General features: G+C 37.3%; 1 protein-coding gene across 1 annotated transcript in view; it reads right to left on the bottom strand.

The window, feature by feature from the left end:
- LOC121300795 (voltage-dependent T-type calcium channel subunit alpha-1H-like) overlaps window positions 1-15,960 on the bottom strand; it is a 75,224-nt gene that overhangs the window by 27,699 nt on the left and 31,565 nt on the right. Inside the window, exons 9-15 of the mRNA XM_041229671.1 lie at window positions 7,593-7,744; window positions 6,899-7,084; window positions 6,500-6,617; window positions 4,544-4,699; window positions 4,348-4,435; window positions 2,701-2,909; window positions 1,417-1,839 (exon numbers count right to left, since the gene is read on the bottom strand). Of these exons, the coding sequence (XP_041085605.1) occupies window positions 1,417-1,839; window positions 2,701-2,909; window positions 4,348-4,435; window positions 4,544-4,699; window positions 6,500-6,617; window positions 6,899-7,084; window positions 7,593-7,744 (1,332 nt within the window). The remainder of the gene's footprint in view (window positions 1-1,416; window positions 1,840-2,700; window positions 2,910-4,347; window positions 4,436-4,543; window positions 4,700-6,499; window positions 6,618-6,898; window positions 7,085-7,592; window positions 7,745-15,960) is intronic.

Here is a 15,960-nt window from a genome sequence, read left to right as displayed (position 1 = left end):
ATTGTATGAGCTAACCCTGGAGCCCTACTATATAGCATGCCATTCCCGCACAATTAAAAACCCTGTTCCAAGTTTTGTTGTACATTTGTTGAGTTCCATTTCACTTGATTAATTAAGTAAAACACACAATGTCAAATTAAGCAATTACACACATTTTAGAAAGAGCTCAATTAACCATAATTAGGAATACAAAGAGAATAGTGAATGGCATCATTACACTAAAAGACACCCCACACTGATTCTTTGCATACACTTTAATCCATTAATTTGATGCTAGGCTGTGACCTGGAATAAGCTTAGCTATTATGTTTAGTTTATTTACTTTGTGCCCACAGGGCCAGCACAGGTATACCTCAAAAGTGCAAGCACTAATGCAAAGAGAGACCTACGTAAACCATACTCAATAAAATAATCCTTGCATAATTTCAAACAATTAATATATACATCAATATTATATATATATATATATATATATATATATATATATATATATATATATATATATATATATATATATATATATATATATATATATATATAGTAAGCTACTGTAAAGTTAGAAAAAGTGTTTATGGAAGTTTAACATTAAAGCATATTAAAGCTTTGCTAATCAAAATTATAGCAGTTTTGAGCATGCTATTCATGCTATTCAGGCCTGTTGGTCTCATGCCTCTAATCCTTCACATTGAAATACACATTTGAATTCAAATTGTTTTCAAGAGCCTTCTAATTAATTTGCATCTGTGGTAAATGTATTCCAACACACTGCCTACTGATGGCTTGAATACTATTACTGAATTTAAGAGGTCATTTCCACCCATCAAGCCACCAATTACTGTCAGAGTATACCTTTACTAAGTCAATTATACCATAGTGTTTGCCTCTTTTTAAATACCCCCATTTAGATAACTCCACAGTCATGCATGTATGTGAATTTCAATACCTCCTTCATAATGGGTGTTTGGCTGCAATGACTAGGCACACAGTTTATACAGTGAAATAACAAAACAGATTAGATATCTCCACAGAAGGCTCCGTTTTTGTGTCCCACACATACCATGTGGAATTTGTGCACAGTACACACAGTTTACTCACTTATTGTGTGATAAAACTACATAACAATCTCCTGGAAAAAACAATCTGCGAATACCTAATAAATTCATTGGGTGGTGTTTCTGAGTTTCAAATAGTGATTGATAACATTAAACAATTTATCGCGCCTTGATGCCAAACTGACGTATCTCACGGAAATGAAAACATTATTTTCCAGAAGAAATTTCTGCATCCGTCTGTATCGGTTGTGTTGCCTTTTTAATCGATTATTGAATGATTAAATAAAACCTCCAGAGGCCATACCTCTGTATTTCCCATTTGTGAAATGTGACATTGTGTGTCTGGGTACAAAGCTGAACTCACATCGTCAATGTCCTCATCGTAGTCACTGGGCTCATCCTTGTGGTTGTCGACGCGAAGGAAGAACTCGTGAGGGATGTGGAGGGCCTTGCCGTTGCAGTCTTGGTGCTCGACCATGCTGTGGTGGCGCAGCATGGGGATCTGCAGGAGCTCAGGCAGATCGAGAGAGCCTCGGGCATCCAATGACTCCGCACGGTGCTGCAGAGATGCTCCACTGACACTGCCAGCTTTACTGGACTTGTCACCATCCGAATCCTCGTCCTCGTAGCTGCCCCGACCTTCCCCGGACAGCAGAGACTCGTGTTCCCCAGAAAGGTTCTTCCGCTTGAGGCTGGGAGGCCGGCTCAGACTGTTCCAGCTAGACCGCCGGCTGCCCCAGTTACTGGCCGAACCCCAGGGGGCACACGGGGAGCTGCGGGTGCTGGACTGTGAAGAGCAGGAAAGAAATGCTTTTCAATAGGTATGGTTAAACTGCTGCTCAAGCATGCACAGTATCTCCATGAAGCTTCCCTCACATGTCAAAACTGAAAATGAAAATGACTGCATAAGCTTTGTGATTTAAGAAATAAATAAATAAATAACGCTTATCAAACAATAATGTATTGTCTTGCATTTCTATAGCACTTGTTCATGCACTATGGCCTTTCACATAATTTTGATAAACCAGTGAATGCCACTGCCAGGTTATTTTATTTGATAAATGTGGTTGTCATAATGTGCTCAACGGCCCAAAAATAAACTGTTAAAAAAAGAGATTTGTCTACCATGCTATAAAAAATTTACATTTTCAGCACCAAAAACTGCTCTGAAATCAAATAAGCCTTTCTTGAGGTATATTTTAAGGATCTTGCCTTAACCTCTATATTAGTCCCTTTGGTCCTGATTTACTCTTGACCCTAATCTTAATTATTAACACCGATAACATACACATAGGTCTGCATTAAATTTAAAGATTTAAAGGGGACAGTATAAAGATCCACCACTTTTTAAACATTATAATATTATATACTTTAAAGCTGGCTGGATTGCAATAATACTTACTGTTCCTTTCCTTCAGTCAAATATCAAATGGGTGGTAATGGAGAATGACAGTATAAAGCCTAGGAAACCTACCGAGGATTGAAAAGCGTAAAACTTGAATGAAAGAACACTTTATAATAAGTGTCAGTGCTATGCAAACATAATGACACCTCCCATTCATAACAGCCTATTAAACATCGCACCTCTTTCTGACTACTTGGAGACACATGAGTATTAACGAGCCCAGTTGATCTGTTTCTCACTCACCAGGGACCTCTGGTCGTAAGCGTTGGGGTCGATGGAGGAGCTGCTGGCCCGTCTTGACTCATTGAGGGTGTGGACTGAATCCATGAATGGCGAGCTCTTGGGCGTTGGCATGGGTGTGGCAGCAGTGCGCATGATGATGGGAGGGGCTATGCTTGCACGTGAGTCCACATGTCCGTTAGGGGTCATCATCAAAGAGTACATCTTCAATTCTGGAAAACAGGGACCCCATTACAGCTGGCAACTCCTCATTAAAGGACAGTAATACAAGTAAAACGTGGGTCAAAAAGGTCTATTCAATGTATCTTAACATTGGTGAATCTGTACCATTGGCGTTGAAATCACTCAACAGGACATTCTCTGGTGTTTTATTTATTTTTAGACAGAAAGTCACTAAAGTGATTCACAAGCACTGTTTGATTTTTATAACCTTGGTACTCAAATTTCTATTTTATCAGTAGCAGTATTTAGATCTGACGCTGTTTAAATGTTAAAAAGTAAACAGCTATAGTTTAGAAAAAAGCTACATTCAGAAATCAGTAGTATTTGTAAAAGAAGAGTTGTACTTTTAGAAAATAGACACTCTATTGAGCAAGAGTGCATAGAAATAGAATGCTTCAACTGCTTCCCAGAGCTGTGATCGAACCACAGCAGAAATATTGAGTAATGAAAACTAGTCAATAAGAGAACTGAATGAAACAAGCATTAAAAAACAACTAGGAAGGGTCTGTGCTCAGGTTTTTGTAGTAAGACTTCTATCTGAGGCAAAAGTCATTCTAAACAATTTGCCCAATTGTTTTTCTCCCCAATGTAGAGTATCTAATTATTTATTTTCTCCTCACCACAGCAATTCTCCACACAGTTCAGGGTAACTGATGGTTCAGTGGGCATCTTCCAATCCCATGACCAAGCCAGCTTCCTCTTCTACACCCAGGAACTTGAGAGCAGATGTCAGCGGGCTACCAGCCTCTGGAGGGCAAAGGCCAGCCCTGCTGGTGTCTGACTGAGCTCATTAGTCACCTGGTCAGTAGGGTCTGCTGTGGTGCAATGAGGAGAAACAGTTCTGGTCTTGCCTCCCTAACCCACAGGAGCACCAGAGCCAATGTGAAGCTCCCTCCGAAATCCCCAGCGAAATCCGGCAGCTTGCACAGCCAGAACGTGAACCTGAGCTCCCGTGACTGTACGACTCACCCTGCATACCACACAGCTATGCTTTCATTAGGTGAGCCACTTGAGGACCCCTCTTCAGAATGATTAAAAAAAAAAATAATAATCTTGGATATTATTTATTTAAATCTCTAAGACATATCTAACCTTTTTTATGTGATAATCACAAAGCAGTCTTTGTCAAACAGCACTTTAGCAGCACCATTATATAAGACCAAACACACACACAAACATATATATAATTTTTTCTTTTTTTTCAAATAAAAACAGTTAATAATAATAATATAACAAGTTAATAATTTGTGATTTTCTGTTGGATTAGTTATAAAAGATCAATTCATTCTTACGTCTATCATTAAATCAAGGCTTCCCAGACCATTTTAAATCTCTCATTGGCTTTACAACTACCCTTAGTTGCATAGATAAACTTGCCCCATTGCTGTACGACATAGTTCATTTTGAAACTTAGCTTGCTTACTGTACCTGATGAATGCAAGTCCCTGCATTTGTCCTCGTCATCAAAGTTTGTTGACATTTTATCTTCGTCTGTGTCAGAACGGTTTGCATCCCCCTACAATGAAGGAGCAGATATTTAATGAGAACTGCATTAAGTGAAGGGATAAGAAGTTTAGCTGCTGGTGAATATTTAATTAAAAAAAAAAAAAAAAAAAAATCTTACCTCTGCTTGAAACCCTTCCACCAGAATAGCGACCAGTAGGTTAAACAGCACATAATTTCCAAAAGTCATCAAAGCCACAAAGTACAAGGCAGCCCAGGGGGAAGTGGATGCCATTCCATTATAGAGGACCACATTCCAGTCTTCTTGGGTAAGGATCTGCATATTATGATTATGAGGATCATTCATAAATATATTAACCAGTACAATAGGAAGCATTATTTTTAATAAAGATATATACGCCCTTAAGTGCAAGATGGTATTTGACACCATGGAGAAGGCAACAGATTCCATACATTTCACTGGATTCACTGAAACACAAGCTTGATGCGTGGAAGATTCAACTAGTGTCTTATTGTCACAAAGATGGCCGGAGTGGGTGACGTCAGACCAGAAATAGGAAATAAACAACAAGAGAGGTGAAGTTTGGTGGAGCTGAGTGAATGGTTTCGCTCAGCATTTAATGAGTGAACACAATAGTAAATAAAAAGGTTGTACAAACAAAAATACAGGACACGGCACTCGTCGCCAAAACAAAAAGACAAACAAAACGAACTACACAGACAACCACGGCGAGCAGATATTTCACTTATTTACTTTATGTTATTACCTCCATCTCCAATCCCGTTCTCCACTCACTGAACACACAACCCCGAGTGGGTGAAAACATGCAGCTTTTATGCAGCTGTACCATGACTTGATTGCTAATCAATCATTCAATTGGAATCGTGGTACAACTGCACGTGAATTAATAAAGTGCAATTCCCCGTGCTCACATATTATCACGTTTTACTTGCACTTGAAGTACTATGCAATCCTAGTGACAAAATACAAATATAGATTTTAAACACTCGTGTTACAGAGACCCGTTTATATCCCGTGTACCGATGACTATACACCAACATTAAAACACAACACATAACACAAAATATATACAGGGGCAGGCACTTTGCCACACTTATATTGAGAAACATGCAGTAATTTATGTTTAAAAGTAAGGCAGAAAGGAAAATCCCCTCTCAAAACAAATCAGCTCTTTGATGCCAAAGAATTATGGAAGAGCTCTGGGCTAATTAAAACTAGGAAGCCAAACCTTTTATGTAAATACTATTTGTTACAAACTAAAGAAAAAAATAACCTCTGCTATTCAAAGAATTTTAGCCACTGGGGGGACTGTTGCACATCTTAAACAAGATGAGTGTGTCTCGTTCAGTTGATAAATCCCTTTACTATCAAGCAATGGAAATGAAAAGCTATTTGTGACTTGAGCTCTCAATTAATCTGATTGCAAGTCTTTTCTGCAGGACTGTTTTGTTAGAAATGCTTTCTTAGTATTGTAAGTGTTACGTTGTAAGCGTAATCAAAATAAATGTACATGCATGTGCCTCTACTGTAGAGTACATAATGCTAGCCTAAATAGAATTGATATTTATGGATGGGCACTGTTCTATCACAATGCAAAGGTTTCCAGCAGCAGAATACAGCATTGGTCTTTCCTTTAGTGTTTTCCCACCTGCTTCTTGCTGGTACTGTATAGGGTGGACTTACAAAACTAAACAAGCCTTTAAGTTATCATTCTGTTGTAGTCTTTTGGACATGAGCCAAACAGGCTAGGTTCCCAGCTGCAAGCAGCTGTCATCTGTTTGCAAACACAAGCCGCTCCCTCGACCACAGTTTCAGGGCACATGGCCCTTTTTACGAAGTTGCCATAGAGACTGCCATTTGAAAAAAAAAGTGAAGATTTGAAATAACCAATATGCAGCTCAACAAATCAATATCTATACCAGCTTGTCCTAGGGTTCTAACAACAGTTTCCTGTGTAGCACTGCAGAACAGCTGACAAACGAACATTTATGTTGACATTGTGTGTTAAGTAATAGCTGGAACTTTTCCTTTCCATAAACACATGGTCTTGTAAATGTTGATTTATTATTTGATTAACAGAGTTGCTCGTCTTACCTGAAACACAGTGACGATTGCCCACAGCAAGGAATCAAAATTCTTTCTGTCTGGAATCGTGTCTCCATTTTCTGTTGTCAGACTGAACTTGCATCCAAAAAGATGCATTCCAAGAATGCTAAAAGAAGAATGCATAACAGATTTGCAAAATAATTGCCCAGGATTTTCAGAAACTCAAAGCCATTGAAGAGCATAAGAAGCATGCAGGAATGTACAAAATGTTCACAATGTTCATCTGCATTTAGAAATACTAGCAACCTATGCTAAGAATGTAGACCAAGAATATATCAAGATGATAGCACAAGTTCAATATGGGCAGTGATAGAACAGTCAGTTCAATCCATTCTTTTAGTTTTTTTTTTAACACTCTTGTAAATCAGGGATGTTGCAGCTCAGTACCTGAAAATGAAGATGAAGAGCATGAGCAGCATGCAGAAAGTAGCCACGTTATCCATGGTCTTCATCAGAACGACGAGCTGTCGTCTCAGCGCTGGCAAGAAACGCACCAGTTTGAGGACCCGGAGCAGCCGGAAAGTCCTGAGGACCGAGAGGCCTCCATCTGACTGTCCAATAATCTCCCACACACTGAAACACAGGGAGAAACATGGGTTATAAAGATGACACACAGGTGAATACCGAGTCTGGCTCTTGGTATTGCAGGAGCCCATTGGAGCCCTTTCATTTCAACATTCTCCTTTACAGATAGTATACCAGATTTATACTCCATTTGCTCTAGGCTGTGTTGTAATTTTCAATATTTGTTTCATCTGTTTGTGAAAGCATGAACATGCTTAGTTGGCTCTGAAAGAATTCCCCCCAAAAGTGCATCACGTGTTTTTTATAGATGATGGACCGCCTCAAAAATAGGTTGTGCTAGACTTAAAGAGTAAGTAGCTAGGTTCCAAAGAATATAACGTTAGACTTTGTATTTTCCTCTATATTAAAAAACAAAACAGTTCAATATGTTCTAGTAAGGCACAAATAAACAGCGTTCCAGTAATTGCGTTGCAGTGCTGAGAGTGCATGATTCATAGACCCCAGAGCCAGCTTTCTGAAACAACCGAAAAACAAAAAGCAGGCAGTGTAAATTAACCTGATAATAACAATGATCCCATCGAAGATGTTGTAGGGGTTCTTAATGTATCCAAAGAGGCCGAATGCCAGGAGCTTCAGCAGCATTTCCAGGGCGAACATGCTGGTGAAGACAATGTTACTTATCTCCAGGGCATCTGTCAACTCATCTGGCTGCAATAAAACACAACAACTTTAAATAGGATTCCTTTCACTGAAACAAAGCCAACACACATAACCACTATTATGAGTGGTGTAGATCCAAAGAAAATGAATGATATTTAACTGAAAAGGCAACCAGTTTTGGTTCTTACCCTGTCTTGATATGAAAATATGTTGACATTTTGAGGTCTATGTATGCAGAAATATCATTTTTCAAAATCCAGTTTAAAGCAGTTTAAAATATCTTAGAAAAAAAGCATAAAAGTGATGCTAATTTCCCTGTTGAATCCCATAGCTGGTGCTGCAGGGGGGTGGTCTGGACACAAATTAAAAGACAGAGCAAATAACTTGCACACTGTGTTTCCAGCTGCTACCTTCCATCTACTGCGCAAAGTGCTGTATTTATTTACTGAAGCAATTCCATATGAAATCCAAAGCTGTGTCTTAGAGAAGAATATCATTGTTACAACACCCTTCCCCTCCTTCCCTAAAACATGTGACCCTTAAAACTGTGTATTAACATGATCTTTTATTTCCAGAAATATACAGTACTTTTTTTGCAATTTAATGGCCCCCTGTGTACAATGCACATGACTAATCATCTTTGGGTTGCAGATTGTGCATAATGTGTACTGTTGTATACAATCCTAGCACAACAACGATAGCGTACTGTTTAGAAAACTATAAACTAAGCATATTAAGAACTATAACCCGAACAGACTGCGGCACACTATGCAAAACATCAGAAAACCAGTTCCAATATAAAATCGTCTTAGCATTAGAAGAAAAATGGGTGCTTTGTGGGTTTGACAGAAAGTATTAGTTAGTACAGAGTGACTGAAGAAAAGGTTTGCTCACTTGGAAATGCACCACGCTGTCGTGTGAGTGAAACATGTAGGGGAGTTAAAGAATTCAAAATAATGATTAAAGGTTAAGCCAGTTCTGTAGTTTTGCTGCAACATAAGGAGGCTCCCTAATTATTTTTTAACCCACCTTGAAACTTGGCAAGCTCTTTTGCTGGAATTCAAAGGGTATCTTCTGTCCTCATATTGCGTGAGCCCCTGGTATGAGTTGTCTTACAGTAAAATGAATCATGCCTGGGCCTTGAGAAAACTTCTTATTAGAAGCCTTAATTGCCAACTAGGAACCGTTCAGAAAATATAACCATCTCATGGAAATACTGCAGTTTCATATCTATATGACCTCATTACATTTTTTTGCTGGTGCATGCAATTAGGGATAAAGTGAGTTATCATGTATATAAGGAAGCATATCACCCAAAGGGACCAGATACCAATATAATCAATGGCAGTACAATATGAATTAATTTTATTTGCAATGCAAGCCAAATTCTTTGGTTTGTACAGCATATGAACAAGTCTGGAAAAAATGAATCTGCAAAGTGACCAGGATTATTGTGTGTTCCTCACAGTTGTACAATATTTATGCAGAAAAATACAAAACTGTTATTTTACACATTTGTGAAACATAACAAATACAAAGATTGAGAATCAATGCGAATAAACCATCATATATTGTGCATTGATGAAAGGCCTGTCCAAATACTTGGACCCAATGTCCAAAAACAATCAGATCAGTTTGGGATAGATTTCATGATTATTGTTATGGCTCTATGTCTTTGTCAATTCAGTGTAGCTATACTGTTTTAAGAATGCCTTAAAACCAAAAGCTTGGTTCTCCGGAAGGTTGACCATCTGTACAACATTTGGAAAATGAATATCAGCTTTTGGAGTCTGTCACTTTCATTGCTAATTTCTGCTGTTTTTTTAAAAAAAAGTAATTACTTTTAATTACTCCATACTGTTTTCTGGCAATTATACTAATTTGTGCTTGAAAATAAACAATCTCAGCTTTGCTCTCTGTAGCTCCAAGACTATGATCTTTGTTCAGGATCTCTTGGGTTTCATTTCCTTTACTAATTAACAAAGATGTATTGCATGTGAGATGCACAGGAAACATATTCTGCTGAATAAAAAACAAAACAGAATACGTCTCATATTACAGTGAAATCAATCAGATTCCTAACGAGCCACATACTCCAGATAATGCTCTACTTAAATACAGTATTACTCCCCAATCATTCCAAGTGGCGCTTTCTTTATTGATTATGAAAAACAATTAAAATCAAGAAACCATGAAGTTATGTTATGGATGAAAAATGCTTGCTGTATAAAAAAGTTATAGTAAATTAATCAATACGCCTGACCATTTAAAGCTTACTCGTTACTCAATTGTTATTATTGCTCCAAGTGCTTGTTTTTTTTTTTGTTGTTGGTTTTTTTTGTGTTGGTGTTGATTTTATTTTTGTTTTGTGGGTTTGTTACTGTTGTACAGCACCTTGCGATTTCTTGATATACCCCTTCATTTGGTAAATGTTTTATACAAATGACTACATATGTTCATATATTATCCGTTATCCAATGAAGAACAATGTGAACATTAATATTAGAATATATGCACAATTTATAAAAAAAACATGTATATACTTACACACTGTAACCAGAAAATAAAATGCTACACTTTTCATATAAATATAATTCCTAGGATTTGCCCTTTACTGAAAAGACAACGCAATATATATAAATAGGAGTTAAAACAGACTGGAGTAAATGCTTTGAAAATATGTCCCAAAGTATTGTAGTAACTGATAGAAATTCTAATATTTATTCAAAGGTTGTTCCCTGGTAAAATGTTACAATCTGATGGTATGGGTATGTGGCGGGGTGATCCCGCCCTTGTGCGTATTTTGTGTTTTATGTTGTATATGGTGTATTTCATGTTGTCTGTTGTATGTGGATATTGATGCACAGGATATAAATTGGGCTGTAGCACGAGTGTTGTAATGTTTATTTAGCCAAATCCTATCAGCTACAGTTAACTTCAGCTAATTATTTCTGACACTATGATGAGCAAACATATATAACTCTGCAGCTGGTTGTGTATGTTTGGCCCATCAAGATGTCAGGCAGATCGAATCCTATTACCAACCACAGTTAACTTCAGTTAACTGGCCATTTTCTAAACACTGGGAACAGCAGCAAATTATCTTTACTGCCACTGTCTTTGCAAGAGCATTTACTGGAAAACCAGTAAACCGCTGAAAACGTATGGACTATAAAACAAATTGAAAGTACTTTGTGTTGATGATGTTTACAATCCATTGTTGTTTACATGGTAACAAATTCAGATTATACTAGTGTTTTAAGTTATTTAATTGATATTGATATTTCTGTGCAAAGTTTATTTTTTTAAATCATAGTTTATTTGGTGGATGGCATATATCACTACGGTAATGAAACAGAAACAAGCAAACCATGTGACACTAAAGGATTGATAGCCTCATCATTGGATGTAATTATACAGTTACTATACAAATAAAAATGCAATGATATTGCAATTGTGTTTTCTGACTAATACATACAGTCATTTCTACCCTAAAACCAGGGTATCCCAATTAAATACATGTTTATAATTAAAACAATAACATTTTTTGTTACATTGCTTAATCATTTTGTTTGAAGGAGTGTTCTGGAATATTCGCCATTACAGAGTTTATGTATCTAAAATGTCACATCTCTCGGGGGGGGGGGGGGGGGGAGAACAGGTGTTTGTTATGCGTATTAATGTTTTCAGATCAAACTGTTTTTTCTCTTATTGTACCCTTGGAAGAATGATAACAGCTTAGTAAAGCAGTGTTAAGTACAGTAGGTTCCTGTTATTAGCAACCCTGATAAAGACAATTTTCGGTTATTAAGAACTTTTTGAGGTTGTTAATAAGCGGCATCTACTGTATATGAAAAACTACAAACCAGTATGTAATTCAATATGTTAATGTAACATTATTCTGCAGGTTTCATTCAATTTTATGAAGCAAAAATAGTTAATTTGATAGGGTGATGCAATAATATAAAACTTGGCTATAGCTGTACAGCAGTGTAAAAGATCCACTATAGCTCAGGAAAATCAATCCAGCAGGGGAAGGTTAAAGGAAAAGATGAAGGAACACTTTAATAAGACTTTCTAAAGAGGAACTCCACCTCCATATCCACTGTGACAATCACAGCCGCCTGTGTGTTACTACATGACGAGTCCCTCATTCGTACATACAGCAATCCTTCATCTCCTTCTAATCTCTCTCTTACAGAACTAGCCCAATCAGCAGCACTAATCAGGGCTTCAATCACATAATCCCACAAGTACCCACATATACTAATAATATATATATATATATATATATATATATATATATATATATATATATATATATATATATATATATATAACATATACACACACATACATACATACATACATACATACAGTCAACCTTGGTTAACTCGACATTTTTGACTCCTGTGCACCCCTGAGACCACTTTCAAACTCAAAATGTCTCTTTCAATCACTCAACAACATCCACAATTCACAGTTTTCAGGCACTTTTATCAAATCTGTCTCTGTGATGATTTACAAGCATCCTCCATCAACGGGAGCACCAAACAAGCAAGCGAGACAAATAACCTTCGACTATGACAGCGACTAAAAAAACATGGAGAAGTGGCCAAGCCATCAAAAGGGATCCAGCATCCAAGAATGCAAAATACTCCTACCAGTGTATGCCAGTACTGCCTCATCAACTGAGTTATTATTCAAAACCTAGTCCTGCTTGCACAAGAATTAAAAACAGCTAAATTATATATATAGCAAAAAGCTTTCAAAACAACAATACATTATTCACTGTAGCTGAAATACGGTTTATTTTTGTCATTTCTAAAATAAAACCATGCATTTTTTTGTATTAATCCCTGTACAGTTTTCACCACAATGACTCCTGCTGGAACTTTTAACTGTCAGTTTTATTTTCTTTTAGAACTTGTATTGCAGTCCACCGATAAACAGAGAAACTTCAGAAATCTCTACAGCTACACACAGTTTACTGTCTAAAAGGCTATGGCAGTACCGATATGGAACAATATATATATATATATATATATATATATATATATATATATATATATATATATATATATATATATATATATTGCAGTATATGTCAAAGTAATAAAAAATATATTTAAAATACATGGTTATATATTGTCCTCTCTTTCCTAAATATATGTTGTATAGTGCAATATATTTTTTAATATATTCTGATATATTTCAGAAAACATTCAAAATATATTGCAGTACATTCCTAAAAGAATACAAGAAATATTTTATAGATATTTTATATAGCCAGAATTCTAAAATATATTTTGGATTTCATCAAAATATATTACAATACAGTCTAAAACAAAAAGAGGCCGCTTTGCATGCCTTGCGTGCCCACACTGTTTCTGTAACACACATTTTATTTAGTGCATTTTAAAAATTCTTAAAAAGTTATCCTGGGTCTAAATATTTTACTGATATAGGAAAGAAAAGAAACATTCATATATTGTATTTTTGATTTATTATTAATTTGTATTTATCCTTTCCCCTGAAGAAGTTGAATGCTTTATATGATAACACACAAGTCATTATTGACTTGATACAAAACAACTATATAAATGAAATTTCCTCACAGTACAAGGAATTAGGGACTTAATTAGCATATGGCTGGAGCAGGGCATGCTGGGACCGAGTGATTGGACTTTCTAGCGGCTACAAAAGACACGTGGACTGTTCTGTTCCCCTTTTTGGATGTTGATCCTTGTGTTATTGTTTCAGATTGTGTGTAGCACCATACTGTCCTGTCTGGGGTAAGTGTGATGTATTACTGTGCAGTGTTTGTGAGTCATTTAGTGTGACCCCCTGTCTCTCCTGACTACACGTGAAATCACCTGACCTATGTTGTGCTCTGCAGCTGTTTGAGTTAACTTGATTTAACTCTGATTAATCTGTCATCACTTCTGGGTAGAACGCATTAGCAGTAATGTTACAATATGTTACAAAATATTACAATATAAATCAAAATATTGTAAAAATATAATTTCATATATTTTGTATATGATATACAAAATATGTATATTTCATATATCAAAGTATATGGAAGCATACTTTGAAATGTGTTCCCTTATATTTCATTTTATGAACATTTTATATATTTAAATATATTTTTGATATATATTTCCAACATATTTCAAAGTATTTCGAAGCATACTTTGAAATATGTTCCATTACATTTCATACTAGATGCTGGGATATATTTTGAAATACAGATTAACTTGTTTGATATCCCCTCGCTTAATATCATGCCCTGTTTATGATCACGATTTTTCAAAAACCACTTGCCATACACCATAGGTTCTTTGAGATGTTACCTCTCTTAATATCATCTCATAAACCCACTTAGTGTCACTTTTTGTGCAGCCTGTCAAATGCTGAGTGGCCGGGATTTACTAAGTAACCACATGATAAAATTAATTTCCAACGCAACTAACAACCAATATCTCATCTCAGCTGATAAAGTGGGCTGTCTTAACACTGTTCTTTAATTCACTGTTAGTTTTCTTTCTTTTTTTCTTACACTCGTAATGTGATGCCACAGGCAAACGTGAAACCAGTTTATATCATGAATTATGCCTGCACGGCAATCATAATATAAAGCAGGCTCATCTGTATATGTCAAGGTATGTCTAAAATATATTTAAATATATACAATTATATATTTATACAATGTATTTCAATATATTTTTGCAGCTTTTTTATATTTCAATATATGTTTTAAAATATATTTTTAAAATGTATTTATTTTATATTTTTTCCACATGGGTAATATGGGCATGTGATGAGTCAAAGGGGTTTCGGTCTGCAATTCAGCCTCCCAACAGTAGAAGGCATCAAACCAACTCAGGACTTCCCTTACCAAGGTCTTGTGACCATGACAAAAGTCATCTTTTTGAGGGGCTGCACCTTGGTGAGGGGTGGAAGTACGAGTATGTAAATTCCAGCCACTGGAGTCAAGTGAAGTTAAGGATACCTGTCAGTCTGGGATTGGTGATCCACTGACTACCGGGGCAGGGTTTGCATACTAAAGGGAACGTGCTACTGTGTTCGGGGTTGGTCCTGAGGAATAGAGGCGGGGAAAAAAAGGCTGGAGGGAAGTACATGCAGGGTGGACTGTGTTATTTACTTTTAATTACGGACGGAGGCCTTACTAACTTTTCTCTTTTCTGTTTTTATTCCTTTTTGTTTCATTTTGGATTGAGCAGATCACGAAGAGGATTAAGAGGCTTCCGTTCCTTTATTTGTGATTACTCCAGCACTCCCTCCCTCACATCCTTCTTTATTGTTTTTTTTTTCTTTTCCGTGTAATATTAAATAAAATTTTAATTTTTTTTACACGTAAATCGCTGTCTGGAAAATCCATTTTTACTCACATGCCTCACTAGTGGTGTCATTGTGGGAGATGGATCCAGCTACAGTCTTGGCGATGTTTAGGGAGCAGGAGGAGAAGCGAGAGGAGCCAGGAACAGCTCGCCCAGTTCTTTGGTCAGCTGGTAGAGAAAATCTTGACACCAGCGGCGGAAACAGTGGTTGCCCGGATGTTTTCTTCACAACCAAAGTTACAGAAGATGACTCCGGAAGATGATCCTGAGGCGTTCTTGGTCACCTTTGAGAGAGTGGCAGAAGCAGCAGGGTGGCCCAAGGAACACTGGGCCATGAAATTGGCACCCTGTTTGACAGGAGAAGCGCAAGCAGCGTACAGAGCATTAATGTCCTCGGAGGCTGTGGATTATACAAAAGTAAAAGAAGCCATTCTCTCATGCCTCGGGATCATAGAAGAAACATACCGGCGCCGTTTCTGGGAATACCAGCTGTCCAAGGAGGTGCGGCCCCGGGTTGCGGGGACAGTATCTCCTGGATCAGTGCACCCGGTGGCTGCAACCGGAAGAACACACACCCCAAGAACTGGTGCAGAAGATCGCCATAGAGCAGTTCACATCCATATTACCGCCAGGAAATCGGGAGTGGGTTAAAAGGAATCAACCTACCACTCTCGAAAAGGCCATCATCCTGGCAGAGGCATATGAGGATGACCTCTGACCCCACTCCTGCGCCTAAACTAACCAGGACCAACCCATCAGTGAAGCCCAGAGGAGGTAACCAGACCTTCAGACCATGGAGGTCGAGGTTAGCCCCATCTTGGGTGAGAGAAAAACCCCCTAACCTGTCGGTCACTGACTCACAGGACAAGCAAACTCCATTGGTGCCTTCTACCCCAGTTT

Source organism: Polyodon spathula, chromosome 26 (assembly GCF_017654505.1).
Source record: "Polyodon spathula isolate WHYD16114869_AA chromosome 26, ASM1765450v1, whole genome shotgun sequence".
In the NCBI taxonomy this organism is placed as follows: domain Eukaryota; kingdom Metazoa; phylum Chordata; class Actinopteri; order Acipenseriformes; family Polyodontidae; genus Polyodon; species Polyodon spathula.
Note: the sequence above shows the minus strand (reverse complement) of the source record. Positions and strands in the feature narration are given on the sequence as shown.